This window comes from Sorex fumeus, unplaced genomic scaffold (genome assembly GCF_029834395.1).
Source record: "Sorex fumeus unplaced genomic scaffold, SorFum_2.1 ptg000007l, whole genome shotgun sequence".
Lineage (NCBI taxonomy): Eukaryota > Metazoa > Chordata > Mammalia > Eulipotyphla > Soricidae > Sorex > Sorex fumeus.
The window spans coordinates 24,260,232-24,278,577 of NW_026606064.1; the positions used below are offsets into that span (position 1 = coordinate 24,260,232).

The following is an 18,346-nucleotide window of genomic DNA, read 5'->3' on the forward strand; positions in this document are numbered from 1 at the left end:
GTGTGTTTTAATATAGAATATTTATTTAATTTTATCAGGTGGGAAAGTGGTGTAAAAGCTGTACTTTGTAAATGAGAAATCAGAGATTCAGGGAATTGTGATTTATCCATGGTCACTAAGTAACAAAGCTGAGATTCAAATAAAGATTCAAGGTATACTTATACTTCTTATATCATCTGGAGGTAGGGGCCGTACAGATCGAGAGTAAATGCTTAGCAAACTTAAAAGAATTTAGTAAATTTTTTAAAGTAGAGGTCCCCCCAAGTCATATTAATTATGCTAATCTTTCTTCCTTTTTGTCTTCCTCTTCTTCCCCCTTCTGTATTTATTGTGAAATTTACATTAATTTGGGGATGGAGTATTGGATCACATCCCATGATTCTGAGGGGCAGTTTTGGCTCTGTATTCAGTACTGATGTCTACCAGTGCTCAGATACATTATGTGGTGCTGGGGATTCAAGCTTGGGTAACCACATGCAAGTCTCTTGTCTTCAGCCCTGCAATATCTCTCTTGCCCAAAAATTAATCTTTTAAAAATGAACAATTTTCAGTGGCATTTAGCATATACACATTGTTTTGTAATAACCATCTCTACCTATCTTCAAATCAGTTTCATCATTTCAAAATTAAAACCCCTTACCTATTCAGTTTATCCTCATTCCTTGTCCTCCCAGCCCCTAGCAATCACCAGTCTCTGTTATTTCTGTGAATTTCCTTAAAAAAATTAATAGAATTACTTAATATGTTACCTTTATGTCTGGCTTTTTTCCATATGTAATGTAGTGTGTGTGTTTGTTTGTTGTTGTTGTTGGGTCATACCTAGTTGTGCTCAGAGCTTATTACTGGATCCGATGTGGCTCAGAGAACCATATGAGATACTGGGAATTGACTCAGGCTGGCTACATGCAGGTCTATCACCCTGCCCTGTGTACTGTCATTCCACTTCACAGTTTTTTATGTTATAAGGTTCATCCACATCAGTAGCATGTATCCTTTTATTGTAAAAATAACATTTTATCACAATTTGCTTAGCTATTAATCTGGGTGATGGACATTTGATTTTCACTTTTAGGTAAATAGTGCTGCTGTGAATAAGCTTGTGTTTTTGTTTATCTTTTTTATTTTTGTTTATCTTTGTGATTATCTTTTCCAATTTATTTTGTGGGAGTAGTGGTGAAAGGAATTGGGGCCACACTAGCAGCTGTGCTCAGCATTAACTCCTGTCTCTGCTGTCTCTGTGCTCAGGGATTATTCCTGGTGGTGCTTAAGGAACCATATATGGTCCTGGGGATTGAACCAAGGTTAATTGTGTGCAACATAAGCACCTTACCCCCATACTATCTCTTTGGTCCTCTTCCCATTTTTTGTGTATATGTGGTCTTAACTTCTAGCTTGTTTTTCTAATTTTAATTCTAGTCAATTTCAAATTGCAAAATGAGTGTAGTAAGTAACTTTTTTCTGCAAAAAAGTTTTACTTTTCTTGAAAGCTTCTTGAAAGATTTTCATATCTGTTACTGTCATTGTCCTCCTCTTGTTCATCGATTTGCTTGAGTGGGCCCAGTAACACTGTGAGATTTGTTACTGTATTTGGCATATCAAATACGTTATGGGTAGCTTGCCAAGCGTTGCCATGTGGGTGAGATACTCTAGGTAGCTTGAGGGGCTCTCTGAGAGGGGCTGAAGAATCGAACTTTGGTCAACCATGTTGGCTGCGTGCAAGGTAAACGCCCTACCTGCTGTGCTATCATCTAGTTTTAATTTATCTTGCAAATTTTGTTTATATATATGATCACTGTATGTGTGTATGCATGTGGATATATGACATTCATACAAGAAAGAAATTTATTTTTAACAAAATCATTCTGGAATCTAAAGGCTATTTACAACGAGTGGCTAAAGTTGCATATCCACACTAACAAATTTTGTATAAAACCCAAGCCCTGGGTCAAAGAGGTCATGCCTTTTCCAGATAAAAGCTACTTAGAAAAGTTATTTGGAAATTTGGCCTAATAAATGCATACAGCTCTTTAACTTATATGGAAATTAAATCTTTCCTTCATTAGGGAAAATAGCAAATGAGAAAGAATTCACTGTATTTTTTATAACTTTCATGAAAAATATAATCTAAAATATATCAAGTACTCAGTATCACTGTAGCACTGTTCTCCCATTGTTCATCAATTTGCTCGAGTGGGCACCAGTAATGTCTCCATTGTGAGACTTGTTACTGTTTTTGGCATATGAAACACGTCATAGATAGCTAGCCAGGCTTTGCCATGCAGGTGTAATACTCTCGGTAGCTTGCCGCGCTCTCTGAAAGGGCTGGAGGAATTGAACCCGGGTCAGCTGCATGCAAGGCAAACACCCTACCCGCTATGCTATCGTTCTGGCCCATCAAGTACTCAAATGAAATAATTTAGGCACAAAAGATTGATTATGAAATTGAGCCTCATCAAGAAAGAGAAATGCTGGCTGCAATTGGTATACAATATATATTACACTTCTGTTCTTATGAATACCTTATCAAAGTCATTAATAGTAATTTAGTTGTGCTCTGATTAATATTGGTGCTTTGAAATTTACATTCCTTTGGAATTTATATCTTTGTATAGGTCAAAGAAAACTTGGTATATGTAAAACATTTCTACAGCTTAAAACTTTGTGTAGGTCAAAGAAAACTCAAACTGGCTTTCTAGATTTTTTTAATTCAATAGTTTGAATTTGTCCCCAAAGTTGTCCTTAAAGGCACCTTCATTCTAGTCAGAAGAGAATTATATATGAGGTTACTGCTTGAATGGCATAGTCTTTAAAGCCACTGGATAATAAATCATATTCAAGAGGAAAAAAGTGCTTTCTCAGCCCTAAAGATCATAAAACTTAAAAACCCGTGTTGTTTTGTAGTAAGCAAAGGACCTTGGGCTTTTTCAATAGGCCCTTTTATCCCAGTGCATATGATCAGTGATAGAGGATGCTAAGGTGAATTTTAATTAGGACTAAATTGTGGTATTACTCTTTCATACCCTGAACATCTGTTCCCTTCAGAAATGATGATTTATGCAGGCTATCAGAGCAGACAGCTTGCTACAGCTTATGTCACGGTTAGTGGGAAGCTGGTGGTAGCATTTCAGAAAACCAGCATCTAAATGGAGACTGGCCAGAGTATGTGATATAGGTAATTGGGGGAGGGGAAGCATAATGTGTCCATTTTTAATTTTGAAGCCAAAATTGACTTGACTTAAAAAAATTATCCTCTAGACCATCTGTTGTTAATGAAGAAAGTAACTTGGACAATGAATGGACTGATGCTTCCTACTGATGTCAAAAGACAGAAAACCAAGCCTGTGCTTTCTGTAAGAATGAGGAAACTTACAGAGAAGCCCTCAATCCGAGTTCTGTTCTTCAAGAATGGCATGGGGAAGAATGGACAAGAGATTGCAGTGGGAAAGGAAACAATGAAAAAGGTAAGCTTGGATCAAGCATTAAAGTCTAAGTTAATTTTCAAAGTTTCATGGCTTAGAATTCTTTCTAAATATTAGTGTCTGTCAATAAACTATTATATTAAGGCATACGAAGCTTTTGTATACACTTTGTGGAAGAATTTTAGTTGGTTGAACTGTTTTATAAGATATTTAGAGTAAAACCAGGGCTGAGAGAGAGAGTACAACAGGTAGAGTACTGGCCTTGGACATGGCCTACCCGGGTTTGATCCCCAGCATATCACATGGTCCTCTGAGCCTACTAGGAGTAATTCCTGAGTTCAGGACCAGAAGTAACCCCTGAGCACCACCGGGTATGTCCCCAAAATCAAAACAAGCAAACAATGTGGTTCCCTAGTACCACATTGCTAAACTCCAGTCCTTAACTCAGGCTCCATTAAAATGTATATTTTAAAGAATATGCTTGTACTTTCTAGATAACCTTCAATCTTAGAAATATTGATGATCCAGTGAATTAAAAATTGTTTTGGGGGTGTATGGTGCCGCAAGCAGGTCAATCTGTACCTGTGAGGCGAGTGCATCAACAGCCCGATGGCGCCTTCAGACTTCCAGATACCCCCAAATTGCTGCTGTGCCTTTGGCCAGACCCCAAAAACTTGGGGCAAAGTTTACCAAGAAAGTAAATGGCCAAAAGTTAGGTATGTGGGAAACACACCCACAAACCACCTCTGGTTCAGCTATATAATTGGATGCATGGACTCTCTAGTTCCTGATTGAACTGCTTAACGGCCATGATCCCAGAGACTCAGAAACAAATCTCAAAACCCAGTGGCTTTTGGCAGAAATGAATCTGGACCCCACAGTAGGTTACTGTCACCAGGCCACCCCAGGGAGGGAAAGGGTGTTGTCCCTCCACCTTCTTCCCCCTGGCGGCTCGGTGGCTGTCATCCTCCAGAGGCCATTGGACAGTCAGGTTTGGGCCCACAGTGACAAGACATTTTGGGCCTCACGGGATGGGGGTGGAGCTGGTCCTGTCCTTCCCACCCCAACGAGACCCCAAGTCATTGCCCACGAACGGCCTCTCTGGCTCCTCATCAATCTGCTTAACGGTCATGATCCCAGAGACTCAGGAGCAAATCTCGGAACACGGCAGGTTTTGGCAGATATCCCTCCAGATTTAGTGTTAAAATTTCAGAATTTCAAAATCACGTGGCCACTACTGCAGCCACGTGACATCATATGTTATTCATAACCAGCAATAGAAAACAAATTGTCTATGGTTGCCTTTTCAGCAGATCTGAGTGTTGGGGTAAAATCTCAAATAATAATGGTGGGTCTGGTGTCAAAATATTGAATGTGATCAAAGTACAGAGAGAGAGTAATGTGGAAATCATCTGCCACAGGTTGGGGGAGGTTGTGGGATGGGGGTATATTGGGGTTGTTGAGGATGGAGAATGGGCAGTGGTGAAGGTACGGGTGTTTCATTGTATGACCAAGATTTAGACCCAAAAGCTTTGTAACTGCTCTCACAGTGATTCAATAAATAAAATTATAAAAAATGGAAAAAAGTAAGGTGGAGTTCATGCACAATTCAATCAGCTAATCAGTGGCTGAATAAATAGCAGTACTCCTACATTAAAAAAATGTTTTTGCAGATGAGCCTTCAGCCAATAATTTAAGACTTTATTTAAACACTTCAGTTTGCAAAGTTGTTCATAATAAATTTGTTATGGATTTTCAATTTTCCAACACCAAACCCACCACCAGCTGGATCTTTCCTCCACCCCTGTCCAAATTTCCCACCCATCCCCAAGCCTGCCCACTTCCAGGCACAAAATAGTTTATTTTATTTTGCCTGTTACAACAAAATGGTTAGTGGAATTACAAAAAAAAATTATACTTCAGTAAAACTGTTCTATTTCACCAATTTCACCAATGGGTCATTAAGTCATTGTCTGAGTGTTTACTAAATTTTTTGTTGCTAGTTGAGCCTTCTATGTTCAGTTTTTGTTTTTGTTTAACTGAACTTAGTTGGCTACTATGTTACTTTTCCATCTAATTTGTTGTGCTCCTAGTGGACTGTAGGTATTGTGGAATTTGGTGGTGCAGCCACATATGAATCCTCAAGGTCCAGGAACTTCAGGATCTGTAGAATTAGACCCATCAGTTTATACGGCAGCAGCTGTGGAATGAGTGTGGCTGCCAGGGCTTCTGGAAGAACAAGGGAATGGGATAAAGCTGCCTACCCCGACTATGAAAAGACCCCAGAGTTCTCAGCCTAAAAACTGTTGTACTTGGAATTTTCTTTGTGGTGGCATCACTGCAGAGTTAGGTCATGAGGCAGTGAGTTTGGGCTGTTGCCATAATGGCTCCTGTAAGCTTTGAGTCTAGCTTTCAGGGTTTCAGGAGTGCAGGAACTCAGCCCACTCCTCCTCCCCAGGTTGTCCCAGAGTTTTCAGCTGGACAACCAGTATATCCATGAACTTCTGCGGCTTGATTTACATCTCTTCTGAGATTAACATTGAATCTAGGAAGTTGGCCATTGAGTTTACATGATAGCTATGGAATGTGGATCAACTAATCTTAATGGAGCATGACAATAATAGTTAAAACAATTATTAATTGTTTTAGAGAGATATTATAATAGAATCAACCTATCAAGATTTTAATCCTGTCTTTATATGACACCGATAAACACCTTCCCTGCACCTCACTTTTTTATATGAAAAACGGGAATAGCAATAGTGCCTGCCTTATAGAATTGATGTGAAAATTTATTATGATTTATTCTTAGAGATAGTACCTAGTACCCATAAACTTAATTAAATATTTGCTATTGTTATCTTTGAGACTCATTAATACATATATAAGAATTACAGATTTTTTTAAATAACAGGAAACTTGTATTATAAAATCAAGATGAATATAAATCATTTTCTTATGCTGTCTTATTTTGAATATAAGGGTTGCTTAAAACAAGGGAATAGTTTACTAGGTAATGGGACATCTCATTATTAAAATAATCTATTTCCTTGATTATTATTGTAGCTTTTCTATAATCACAAATTGGCAAAAATATTTACTGAAGGGCTAGAAAACCAGATTTTATTTCCTTTATATCTTCAGGTTTTGATTATGAGTAAAACAAGGGATATTACACACCAGAGTAAATTGCTAAGGCAAGTTATAACACCTTCCCTGGAGATTTTGAAAAATAGACAAGATGGACATATCCCATGGATTGTGAAAATGCAGTCATTCTTGTAGATAGAAGCTAGATTAGTTAACCTCTTGAGTTCACTTCAGTTCAATCTCTGTAATTCTATGCCTCAGTGGTAAAATTGAGATAATAGTCACTCTTACAGATTACATGTTCTTAGATGAAAGGTTGAGTATAAGTAAAAATGTCACTGCTATTTTGCTTTTTCACTTTAGAGAGCAATGTAAAAGTGCATGATCAAGGAGTTCTTTAGTATATTTTTTATTATAAGTTTTAGAATTTAAATAATTTATGAAACTTGAGACATGATTAAGTATTTTTAAATATCTATCACATTTCAGAGTGAGGTGGATGATGAGAAACAAATACTCTTTTGAAGTTTTAATAAAATATTTTTGGGAAAAATATATTTTTCTAATAATTTTGTTAAAATTTTAAATTTTAAATGCGTTGTTGATAGTTATAGGATAATTTTTTATTGATAGATTTAATGGTATGTCAATGGTAAGAATATAAAAATGGCATACTGATGGGAAAAATACATTTTTTATTACATAAGAAGATTAACAAATTGGATATAGGCAGAATTATTTAAGATGGTTGGTAAAATTAAGTTAATTAAGAGATGAACCTCCTTTCTGAGCTCCAAGAGAGTCAAGGGGAAATAGCACCTTTAATTCTATGTATAAACTCAAAAGGAAATATGTTTATTTAAGAGGGTTAAGTAATTTAAAAGTTTAAATTGAAGGCCAAGTGTGTCTTTACAAAACTCTGAAATGCTAAAACTATGTCCCATCTTTTCAAAAATTGCAATAAATGGTTTTAGAATTAGTATAGCTTTAGTCATCATCCAGCAATTTGCCACTATTGAGTATAAGCTAAAAAAATATATATCCATGGATTGAAAGAGGTATTAAGAAAAAAATGTGGCACAAGATGCAAAGTAAATATAAAATGAAAATTGTCTGCTTTAGATACATAACTCTTTAATGGTTAGCAATGTGATATTTATCTGTTCCATCTGAATTATTGTCTGAAAAGTGATATTAAGTTGTATATATTATTCAGCATAGTATTTTATTTATAATTTTTTTCAGCAGTTAATTTATTATTTTTTCTTGGTTTTCTAATATATTGTCACTGAAAATATATTACAATGGTGAAGAGTAAGAATAAAAAGTTAATAAAATGGATAAAATAAAAAGATCTTTGTCCTTTGCTTCAGTTTGAACTGATTATCTCTATGACCTCTGTCCTTGGACCCCTTTCCTTTCCATTTGGGTATTATCTTTTCCCCTACTTTATTCAGTTCCGTTTTTATGATACTAGTATTGCTCCATCTCCATTATTTTTCTGTTGTGCACATATTCCAGAGTCTTTTGGGTAAAAAAACATGGGTGATAGAATTTTTAAATCCTTTTTGATACAGAAAATCATATTTTCCTCCAAATATTGAAGCTCACAGCAGTACACAACATTGTCTCTAATGCTTTTGTTGTGAAGTCAAATACTTTACCTATTCCTTATCATCCTTAGGGGAACTCCTTTTCATTTTTTGTCTCTGAAAATGTTTAGAATTATATTTGTATAAAGGGTGGAGCGATAGCACAGCGGGTATGGCGTCTGCCTTGCACGCAGCCAACAAGGCCGACCCGAGTTCGATTCCTCCACCCCTCTCGGAGAGCCCGGCAAGCTACCGAGAGTATTCGATATGCCAGACACAGTAACAACAAAGTCTCCAATGGAGACGTTACTGGGCCCGCTCGAGCAAATCGATGATCAACGGGAGGGCCTTTACTTTACTTTACTTTACTTTTAGTGTTAAAAAGTTTTCCCAAGATGTACAACATACTCATTCTGAAAAGTATTATCTTTTTCTTTTGAAATTTTATTAAATTATTCCTTTGAAGTATTCTTTGACTCTACTTGTAATATGTTGGGAATTCTAACTGAACTTTGGCTTTTCTCTTCTTTTCTCTTTCCTTGTTTTTGCTTTCCAACCTGGTGAAAGTTATTGCTTCTATTTTCTTCTTCTGTCTCTGCTTAAGTTTTGTTTTATTTTGCCTTGCCTCTCAGGTAGTGCTCAGGGATGCCTAAAAGTAATTCCAGTCAGGCTGAAGGAACATTCCAATGCTATGGTTCAGATACAGGAAACTGCTCAAACCTAGGAGAGCTTGGCTCAGTTTTCTCAAAGTTTTTGTTTGTCATTTTTTGATCTTTTGTGTATAGACTTTTTAAAAACATGAACTTATTCTCTTTCAGTATTAAAAAGTGAAGAGTAAAAACTTAATGAAAAACTTTTAAACAGAAGTATGTCTGAAGTGTTGGGTTTTATAGAGAATATCTTCGTATATAGCCTGCCCACAGGGCAGAGTCTGGCAAACTCCCCGTGGCCTACCCAATATGCCAAATACCAGTAACAATGATGGGTCTCATTCTCCTAAAGAGCCGTGAATATAATCTCAGGGCTAGGATGAAAGAGACGTTACTGGGGCCTGCTCGAGGCAATCGACGATTAACAGGATGATTTGTGATTTGTTTGATCTCTGAGGTTTGACTATTTAGCTCTATAATTCATTAACACCACCTTTGTACCTTAATCTTCTTGACCCCTGCCACCCTTCCATTGCTTCTCATATTTTATTTATTCTTCCCCTAACTCACACTATTTTTCTTTCTCCTCCCTGTACACTGGGCCCAAGGGTGATCTAGGCATCCTCCCTTTAAAAGATTGCATTTCCTCATCCAGTTATTCTAAATATCACATATGTGTGATATAAGTCTGTTTATTCTTTTTCTGAGTACTACATTTAACATATCTTCCAGATCCACCTTCTCACTTTTTTGTTTCTTAAGTACTTGATTTTTTTTGGTTTTGTTTTTTCTTATTTTTATTTTATTTTGTTTTTACTTATAATGTTGTTCACAATAATGGATTACATTCAATATTTTGACACCAGTCCTACCATCATTACACCTTCCCACCATCATTATTTTGAATTTTTCTGGCACCACTCAAACCTGCCAAAAAGCCAGATGCTAGTTTATTTTGTATTGCATGCTATGAATTGCATACGATGTCGTGCTACTGTGAGAGCAGCCATGAGCTCCTGGAATTCTAAAATTTCCTGTAGAAATCTCTGCAGCGAGCTGCTCAGCTCCAAGACTCTTTTGTGTGTCTCTGGATCATGGCTGTTAATGAGCTTAAATAGCAGCCAGAGCTATAGTAGTTGTAGCGTGACATCCAGGGTCCCATGGGCTGGGGAGAGGAGAAGAACTGGCCCATCCCCTATCCTTTGAGGCCTGGAGTTTGCCATCAGTCACTAATCCCGCGTATTTGCACTTCTTATTGGGTTCTGGAAGTTGGCGGCTGCCAGGATTCCTAGGGACAGGTGGAGAGATGATGCCTATTCCCATCTGAGGCTCCCTGGTGAAATTGACTGGCACAGAGTTCTGAAGCATCTCTGCAGTGAGTTACTTGGTTCTGAGATTTTTTTGTGTGTGTCCGAACTTGATGTTTTTGGACACTGTTTTTAATGAGACATACTCCTTCATCTCTTTCTCCTCTAATTCATTATTTGTATATAGGAATGCTATCAATTATTTGTGTATTCACTTCATTACCAGCCACTTTGCTGTATTGGGTTATTGTTTCTAGATGTGTGTGTGTGTGTGTGTGTGTCTGTGTGTGTGACTGTGGACTCTATGGTCTTCAGTATATATCATCCTATCATCTACAAATTGAGATAATTTGAGTTCCACATTTCCATTTGTATCCCTTTTATTTCCTTTTATTGTCTGCTAGATCTTCTGATACAATGTCGAATAGGAGAGCGGACAGTGTACCTCTTTTTGCCTTGTGCCTGATCTCAGCAAGAATGCTTTCAGTGTTTCATCATAATATTATTATTTTCACCAAAGAATATTTTCACAAAACAATAATATTGGCTATGGGCTTTTACTTCTTGTGGAAGCATCCTTTCACCCCTATTTTATTTTTATTTTTGTAGGAGTACTGCAATTTATTCAGCCACTGATTAGTTGATTGAATTGGGCATGAAATCCACCTTAATTTTTTTTAATTTTATTTTTTTTCTTTTTATATTTATTTATTGAATCACTGTGGGAAAAGTTACTAAGCTTTCAGGTTCAAGTCTCAGTCATACAATGATCAAACACCTTTCCCTTCACCAGTACTCATTCTTCACCACCAAGAACCCCAGTATACCCCCCCAACCTTCCAAATGCCTGTGAGGCAGATGATTTCTACTTAACTTCTCTCTACATTGATTCATTGATTACATTCATTATTTCGACAAAAGATGCACCATTATTGTTTTAGAATTTCCCCCCAAACAATCAGAATTGCTGAAAAGGCATTGTGAAATATTTTGTTTTCTATAGCTGGTTATGAGAATCATATAATGTCACGCGGCCACGATTTTGGATTTCTGCAAAGAGCCAGATAATTACGAGATTGGTTTCTGTGTGTCTGGTGTTATGGCCATGCTGGAGAGCTGCTCGTGGGCAGTAACTTGTGACCTCGGTAGGGCGTGAAGGACGTGCTGGTACCGCCCCCCTTCCCATGAGACTGTAGTTGCCCCATCACCGCCGGCTCATACCTGGCTTTCCTATAAGCTCTGAGGTGGTGGCCACCTTGCTGCCAGGGGGGAAAAACGCAGAAGGGAGCAACACCCTTTCCCTCCTGGGGAGGCATGGCGCCGTAGTTTAACGCATGGTCCATTCACTTATGCAAGCTGCTGGGTTCTGGACTGAGTCATTTTGCCTCTGGAGCCATGGCCATGCCAGAGAGCCGCTTGTGGGGGGCAACTCATGACCTCGGTAGGGCGTGAAGGATGAGCTGGTACAGTCCCCCTTCCCATGAGACTGCAGCTGCACCTTCACCGGCTGGTTCATACCTGGCTTTCCAATAAGCTCTGAGGTGTCACACCTATTTTATTGAGTTTTTTTAAAAATCAGGAATGGATGTTGGATCTTGTCAAAAGCTTTCTCTGTATCTCTTCATATGATCATATGATTTTTATCTTTATTTTTATGATGTGGTGTATTATGGTACTTGGTTCACATATATTGAAACTTACTTGTCTCCCTGGGGTGACTCCCACTTGATTATACTGAATAATATTTTTTGATATGCTGTTATATTTGGTTAGTTAATATGTTGTTGAGTATTAAAAAAAATGAATCACCATGAGATACACAGTTACAAAGTTGTTCTTGATTGGGATTCAGTCATACAATGTTCCAACACCCAACATGTTTCTAAAATGTACCCATCCCTTCACTAGTGTACATTTTCCACCACCAATGTCCCCAGTTCCCTTGCCAATCTCCACCCCCAGCCTTCTCTCTCTCTCTCTCTCCCCCCCTCTCTTCCTTCTGAGCATTATGATTTGTAATACAGTACTGAAAATTTATTATATATGTATATATATATATTTTTTTACCTACTTTCAGCACTCAGTTCTTGTCTAGAGAGATCATTTCTAATTATCCAAACTATCTTTGTCATAGTGGTTCCTTCTCTCTCCTAACTGCCCTCCTCCAAACACCCCACTTGTGGCAAGCTTCCAACCATGAATCAATGTTTCTACTGTCCTTGCTATTAGTCTTATACTATGTTATTTTTATATTCTACAAAGAATGCGGTTATTCTATGTTTTTGAGCACTTTTGCATTGCTCTATATTAAAGAGCTTTGTTTGAAATTTTCTTTTTTGGGGTAATTTCTATGTCAACTTTGGGTTAATGTTAACATTATAGAAGGTGTTAGGAAGGATTCCTGTTTCACCTCATTGTGATCCAGGACTTTTATTCTTGGGGAGATTTTTAATTACCATTTGATTTACCTTGCTCGTGATTGACATATTCATCATTTCTACTTCTTCCTCATTCAGTTTTGGTTGACTGAATGTTTCTAGGAATCTGTTCATTTTTTCTGAGTTGTTCATAGTAAGCTTTCATGATGTCTTGGATTTCTAGGGGTTCTATTGTAATTTATTTTGTTTCTGATCTGCTTTATTTGAGCACTTCTCCTTTTATTCTCATAAGTCAGCCAATATTTTGTGTATCTTGTTTATTTTTTATTTTTAAATTTTATTTTCATAAAGTTGTTCACACTCAATATTTCAGCACCAATCCCATCACCATTATACCTTCCCACCACCATTTATTTTGAATTTTCCCACCACCGCCCGAGACTGCCCCATAGGCAGATGATAAATGATTCATTTTGTGTTGCTCGTTATAAATAGTATGAGATGTTACTGGAATTCTAAAATTTTTAAATATTTGGAGTCTTGAGCATTACTGAAGGGATAAGTTCCTAGGCTGGTAAAGTGGAGGGCAGGGGTCCCAGGGGATTGTTGCAGGGTGCTGAACAGAAGTTGATCTTGGGGCTTTCCTTAGGGCTTTGTTAATTCATATCCTTTCTGCCCCTCCATCACCCTGTATACCTACTAGGTTTGCCAACATCTGCTTTGCTTCTTGGGATCCCTGTAATTGCTAGATTAATTGTGATTAATCTGTTACCATGGGGTCCTTAACATAGGACCCAACATGAGATCAAGCCAAGTAATTTGATTCATATGAACCAATAATCAATTTTTAAAATCTTTATTCTGACAAATTTGGCCTATTTTTTCCAGCATCTTCTACTCTGCAAATACTTGTTCAAAAGTAGCTATTAGAAAATAGCACAATCCCAGTATATGACATTCTTGCATAGGAAAAACAAATGGTGGGAGAGTTTTGTGTAATGTAATGAAATAAGTATAGTTCTCAGCTAATTGGTAAGCTAGTATATTAAAAAAGGGCAGTTTTGTCTACAACAGGACAGATACTGCCAGAAAATGTACCTAGAGACAGTGCATGCCCAGTAATTTGCTCAGTTTAGGTGCTCTTCTGTCCTTAACTAGACATGCAATTGTATTTAAATGATGTATTTCAGGTTTTAGTCATATTTTGCATCTTCATTAATGACTGTACATTAGTGGACAGAACACTAGGAGTAGATTCTGCATTATAGAGCCTGAAGTAATAAAAGGTCTAATCACCTCTTTGGTCAAATCTCACCAGAGTGTGTTGACTAATTTATTTATCTTTTCTTGTTTCTTGGGTGGAGCGATAGCATAGCGAGTAGGGTGTTTGCCTTGCATGTAGCCAACCTGGGTTCGATTCTTCCTTCCTTCTCCATGAGCCCGGCAAGCTACCAAGAGTATCCTATCTGCCTGGTAGAACCTGGCAAGCTGCCCATGGCATATTCGATATGCCAAAAACAGTAACAACAAGTCTCACAATGGAGACATCATTGGTGCCCGCTCGAGCAAATTGATGAACAATGGGGGGACAGTGCTATAGTGCTACAGTGGGGTCTTGAGGTATCTCTGTGGTGTGCTGCTCTCTTCCACGGTACATTTATGAGTCTCTGAATCATGATTGTTAATGTGCTAAAATGGCGCCCAGAAGCAGTTCATGACTGCCAGAAAAGAGGAAGGTTGAGGAGATGGGGGGAGGGTTGCCAATTCCCTACTCTGGTGGCCTGAAGTTTTCAGTCACTAGTCCCGTGTACCTGGGTTTTTCAGCAGATTCATTCTCGTGTGAGAGGGGCTCAGGACGAGAATGTGAAGGTCAGACATGAGCATGGCTGTGATTGGATTCTGGAGGTTTGTGGCTGCCGGAGTTCATTTGGGGCAGGTGGAGGAACACACCTTCCCCCCTCCAAGTTGCTTAGCATGGCATGAGGTGGAGAAGACATCTCTGCGGTGTGCTGCTCTCCTCTGAGATTCATTTGGATTCATTTGGAAGTCTATCTTGTTTATTCTTTCAAATAACCAGTTCCTGGTTTCATTGATACTTTGTGTTGCTTTCTTGATTTCTATATTGTTGATTTCTGCTTTGGTTTTTATTATTTATTTTCTTTTACTGGTCTTGGATTCATTTAATGTTGATTCTCCAGACATTTAAGGTGTGCATTTAGATTGTTAATTTTTATCTTTTTCTACTCTCCTTATGGAGTCTCTGTTTCTGTGTTTCCCCCTAAGTACTGCTTTTGCTGTGTCCCATAGATTTTGGTAACTTGTTTTGGCTGTATCATTAGTCTCAAAGAATCTTTTTATTTCCCTCTTGATTTCCTTTTTGATCCAGCTATTATTTAGTAGTATATTGTTCAGTCACCAGATATTAGAGTTTCTACACATCTTCCTTTTAATGGTTAATTTCTGTCATAAATGCAATATATCCTGGAGAATGTTCCATGTGAACTAGAGAAGAATGTGTTTTAGAATTTTGAGGGATGGAAGGCCCTGTATAAATCTGTTACTCCAAGGTCTTCTTGTTCCTTATTTAGTGCTCTTGTGTCCTTACTGATATTCTGTCTAGTGGATCTATCCAGTAGTGATGGTGGCATGTTGAAGTCTCCCAATACTGTTAGGTTTCCATTCCTGTGTTTCTCTAGGTTTGTGAATCAAAGCCTTACAAGATTTGCTGACCCAACAATTGGTGCAAGTATGTTGATTAAATTTGGTACTTCTTGCTTTATCCCCCCCCCCCCCGATCAATAAGTAGTGTTTATCCCTGTCTATAATTACTTTCTTTACATTGAATGCAATTCTATCTGATATAATTGTGACTGTCCATTGTTCCTCCCCACCCCCATTTGCCTTTAAAATTGTTTTCCATTCTTTTACTTGGAACCTGTGTCTATCCTGCGATTTTAGATGTGTTTTCTGTAAGCATAAAATAGATTTTGTTTCCTGATGCAACCTGCCACTCTATACCCTTTTTTTGGGGGGGGGGGTTAGCTTATTGACTAAATATTTAGGGATGCCAATATTCATGGATATTATTGATATAAATGACTATGTTGCCCTTTACTGTGTAGGATTGTTGCTTCTACATTTTGACATTTGTTAAGTATATTATATGTAGTTTATTCAGGGCAGGTTTGGTTATCACAAGTGTTACCAGCTCTTGTTTGTCTGAGAATGATCTTATCCTCCCACGCCTCATCTAAATGAGAGTTTTGCAGCATAGTTTACTGTAGATTGAAAGTTTCCTTCATTCAGTAACTTGTATATGTCATTCCAGTCTCTTTATTTTGTCTGTACCATTTCATGTGGGAGATTTATTGTGATTCTTATGTTATTTTCCATACGTTTTTCTTCTCTCTTCTTCTTTAAAAAGCTCATCTCTCTCCAGTTTATTTTTGCCATTTTGATTACTATGTGTCTTAGTAGTGTTCTGAGTGTATTTTGTTTGATACTCTTTTGCTTCTTAATTTCACCAGCTTTCTCCTTCTATAGTGGGAGAATTTCTCAGCCTTATCTCCCAGGATTCATTGTTCCCCCTTTCCCTCACTTTCTGGTATTCCTATAATTTTGGAAATTATTCTTCTTGTCTTTATTAATAAAGTACCTTACATTTCTTCCACTCATTTGTTTCTCTCTACTTTTTTGACGTTTTAAAAATCAATGCTGGCTTGTATTTTGTCTTCAGATTTATTTGTATTTCTCCTCCATGAGATTTTGCTACTAGACTTGTGTGTGTGTGTGTGTGTGTGTGTGTGTATGTATGTATGTGTGATTTAGCTCTTTCAGTTCCATTTATATTGGTATTATTCTATGGAAAAGGGCTTTGAGTTGATTGACTTTCTCATCTAATAATTGCTTTCATTTCTCTGGCAAGTATTTGCTTAATTTATGTTGCCAGTACATTCAGTGTTGATTTTAGGTCCTCACTGACCAGGCATAAGCATTTTGATGGACTTGATGAGTTTCTTGAGTTCCTGTCCCTGTCAGTGACTGCTGTTGCATTCTTTACTTTCTCCATTGAACTTTGAGTTTTTCTGGGTGTTAATTGTGGAGGTTTAGATTCCCAGGTACCTGAGAATTAATCTGTTTTTTTTAAATTATTTTTTATTGAATCACCATGAGATACAGTTACAAAACTTGCATGTTTGAGTTTTAGTCATACAATGATCAAAATGTGGGCTGGAGCGATAGCACAGCGGTAGGGCGTTTGCCTTGCACGCAGCCAACATGGCCGACCCAAGTTCGATTCCTCCGCCCCTCTCGGAGAGCCCGGCAAGCTACCGAGAGTATCTTGCCCGCACGGCAGAGCCCGGCAAGCTCCCCGTGACGTATTCGATATGCCAAACACAGTAACAACAAAATCTCCAATGGAGACGTTACTGGGCCCACTCGAGCAAATCTATGATCAACAGGAGGGCCTTTAATGATCAAAGACTCATTCTTCCACCAGTGCACGTTCTCTACCACCAGTGTCCCCAGTATACCCCTCCCTTTCCAACCCTCCCCCTCCCTCTGTGGCAGAAAATTTCTCTCATACTCTCTCTTTACTGTTGAGCATTATGGTTTTCAATATAGATACTGAGAGGCTATCACGTTTCGTCCTTTATGCTACTTTCAGCACACATCTCCCATCCTGAATGATCCCTCCAACCATCATTGACTTAGTGATCCCTTCTCTATTCCACCTGCCTCCTCCCCCAGGTCATGAGATAGGCTTCCAACTATGGTGCTATATTCCTGGTCCTTGTGTCTACTGTCTTTTGGTGTCAGTCTCATTTTATGTTATTTTATATTCCACAAATGAGTGCAGTCATTCTATGTCTGTCCCTCTTTTTCTGACTCATTTCACTTAACATGATACTCTTCATGACCATCAGCTTATAAGCAAATTTCATAACTTCATCTTTCCTAAAAGCTGCATAGTATTCCATTGTGTAGATATAACAAAGTTTCTTTAAACAGTCATCTGTTCTCATGCACTCAGGTTGTTTCCAATTTCTGGGTATTATGAAAAGTGCTGCAATGAACATTCAGGTGCAGATGTCATTTTTACTGTGCTTTTTTGCACCCTTAGGAAATCTTCCCAGAAGTGGTGTTGCAGGATTATATGGAAGCCCAGTTTCTAGTTTATGAGGAATGTTCATATTGTTTTCCAAGAAGGCTGGATCAGTCGGCATTCCCACCGCCAGTGAATGAGAGTCCCTTTCTCCTGGAATCTGTGCCAGCACTGGTTATTCTTGTTCTTTTTGATGTGTGCCAGTCTCTGTGGTGTGAGATAATATCTCATTGTTGTTTTGATTTGTATCTCCCTGATGGATAGCAATGTAGAACATTTTTTCATGTGCTTTTTCTTCTCCCCATTTTTTGATGGGTTTGGAGGTTTTTTTCTTGTACAGTTCTAATTTCTTGTATGTGTTGGATATTAAAACCCCTTATCATATGGGTGGGCTGGAGCGATAGCACAGCGGTAGGGCGTTTGCCTTGCACACAGCCAACATGGCCGACCCGAGTTCGATTCCTCCGCCCCTCTCGGAGAGCCCGGCAAGCTACCAAGAGTATCTCGCCCGCACGGCAGAGCCTGGCAAGCTCCCCGTGACGTGTTCGATATGCCAGACACAGTAACAACAAAGTCTCCAATGGAGATGTTACTGGGCCCGCTCGAGCAAATCGATGAACAACGGGAGGGCCTTTACCTTTATCGTATGGGTATTAGGTAAATATTCTTTCCCATTCTGTGGACTCTCTTTGTATTTTGCTCAGTGTTTCTTTTGAGGTGCAGAAGCTTCTTAGTTTAATGTAGTCTCATTTGTTAATGTTTGTTTCCACTTTTTTGGTTAGTGCTGTTTCGTCCTTAAAGAT

General features: G+C 38.2%; 1 protein-coding gene across 1 annotated transcript in view; it reads left to right on the plus strand.

The window, feature by feature from the left end:
* The window catches only part of DCDC1 (doublecortin domain containing 1), a 509,452-nt gene that overhangs the window by 70,602 nt on the left and 420,504 nt on the right, over positions 1 to 18,346 (plus strand). Inside the window, 1 exon segment of the mRNA XM_056135538.1 lies at positions 3,256 to 3,461. Within this exon segment, the coding sequence (XP_055991513.1) occupies positions 3,256 to 3,461 (206 nt within the window).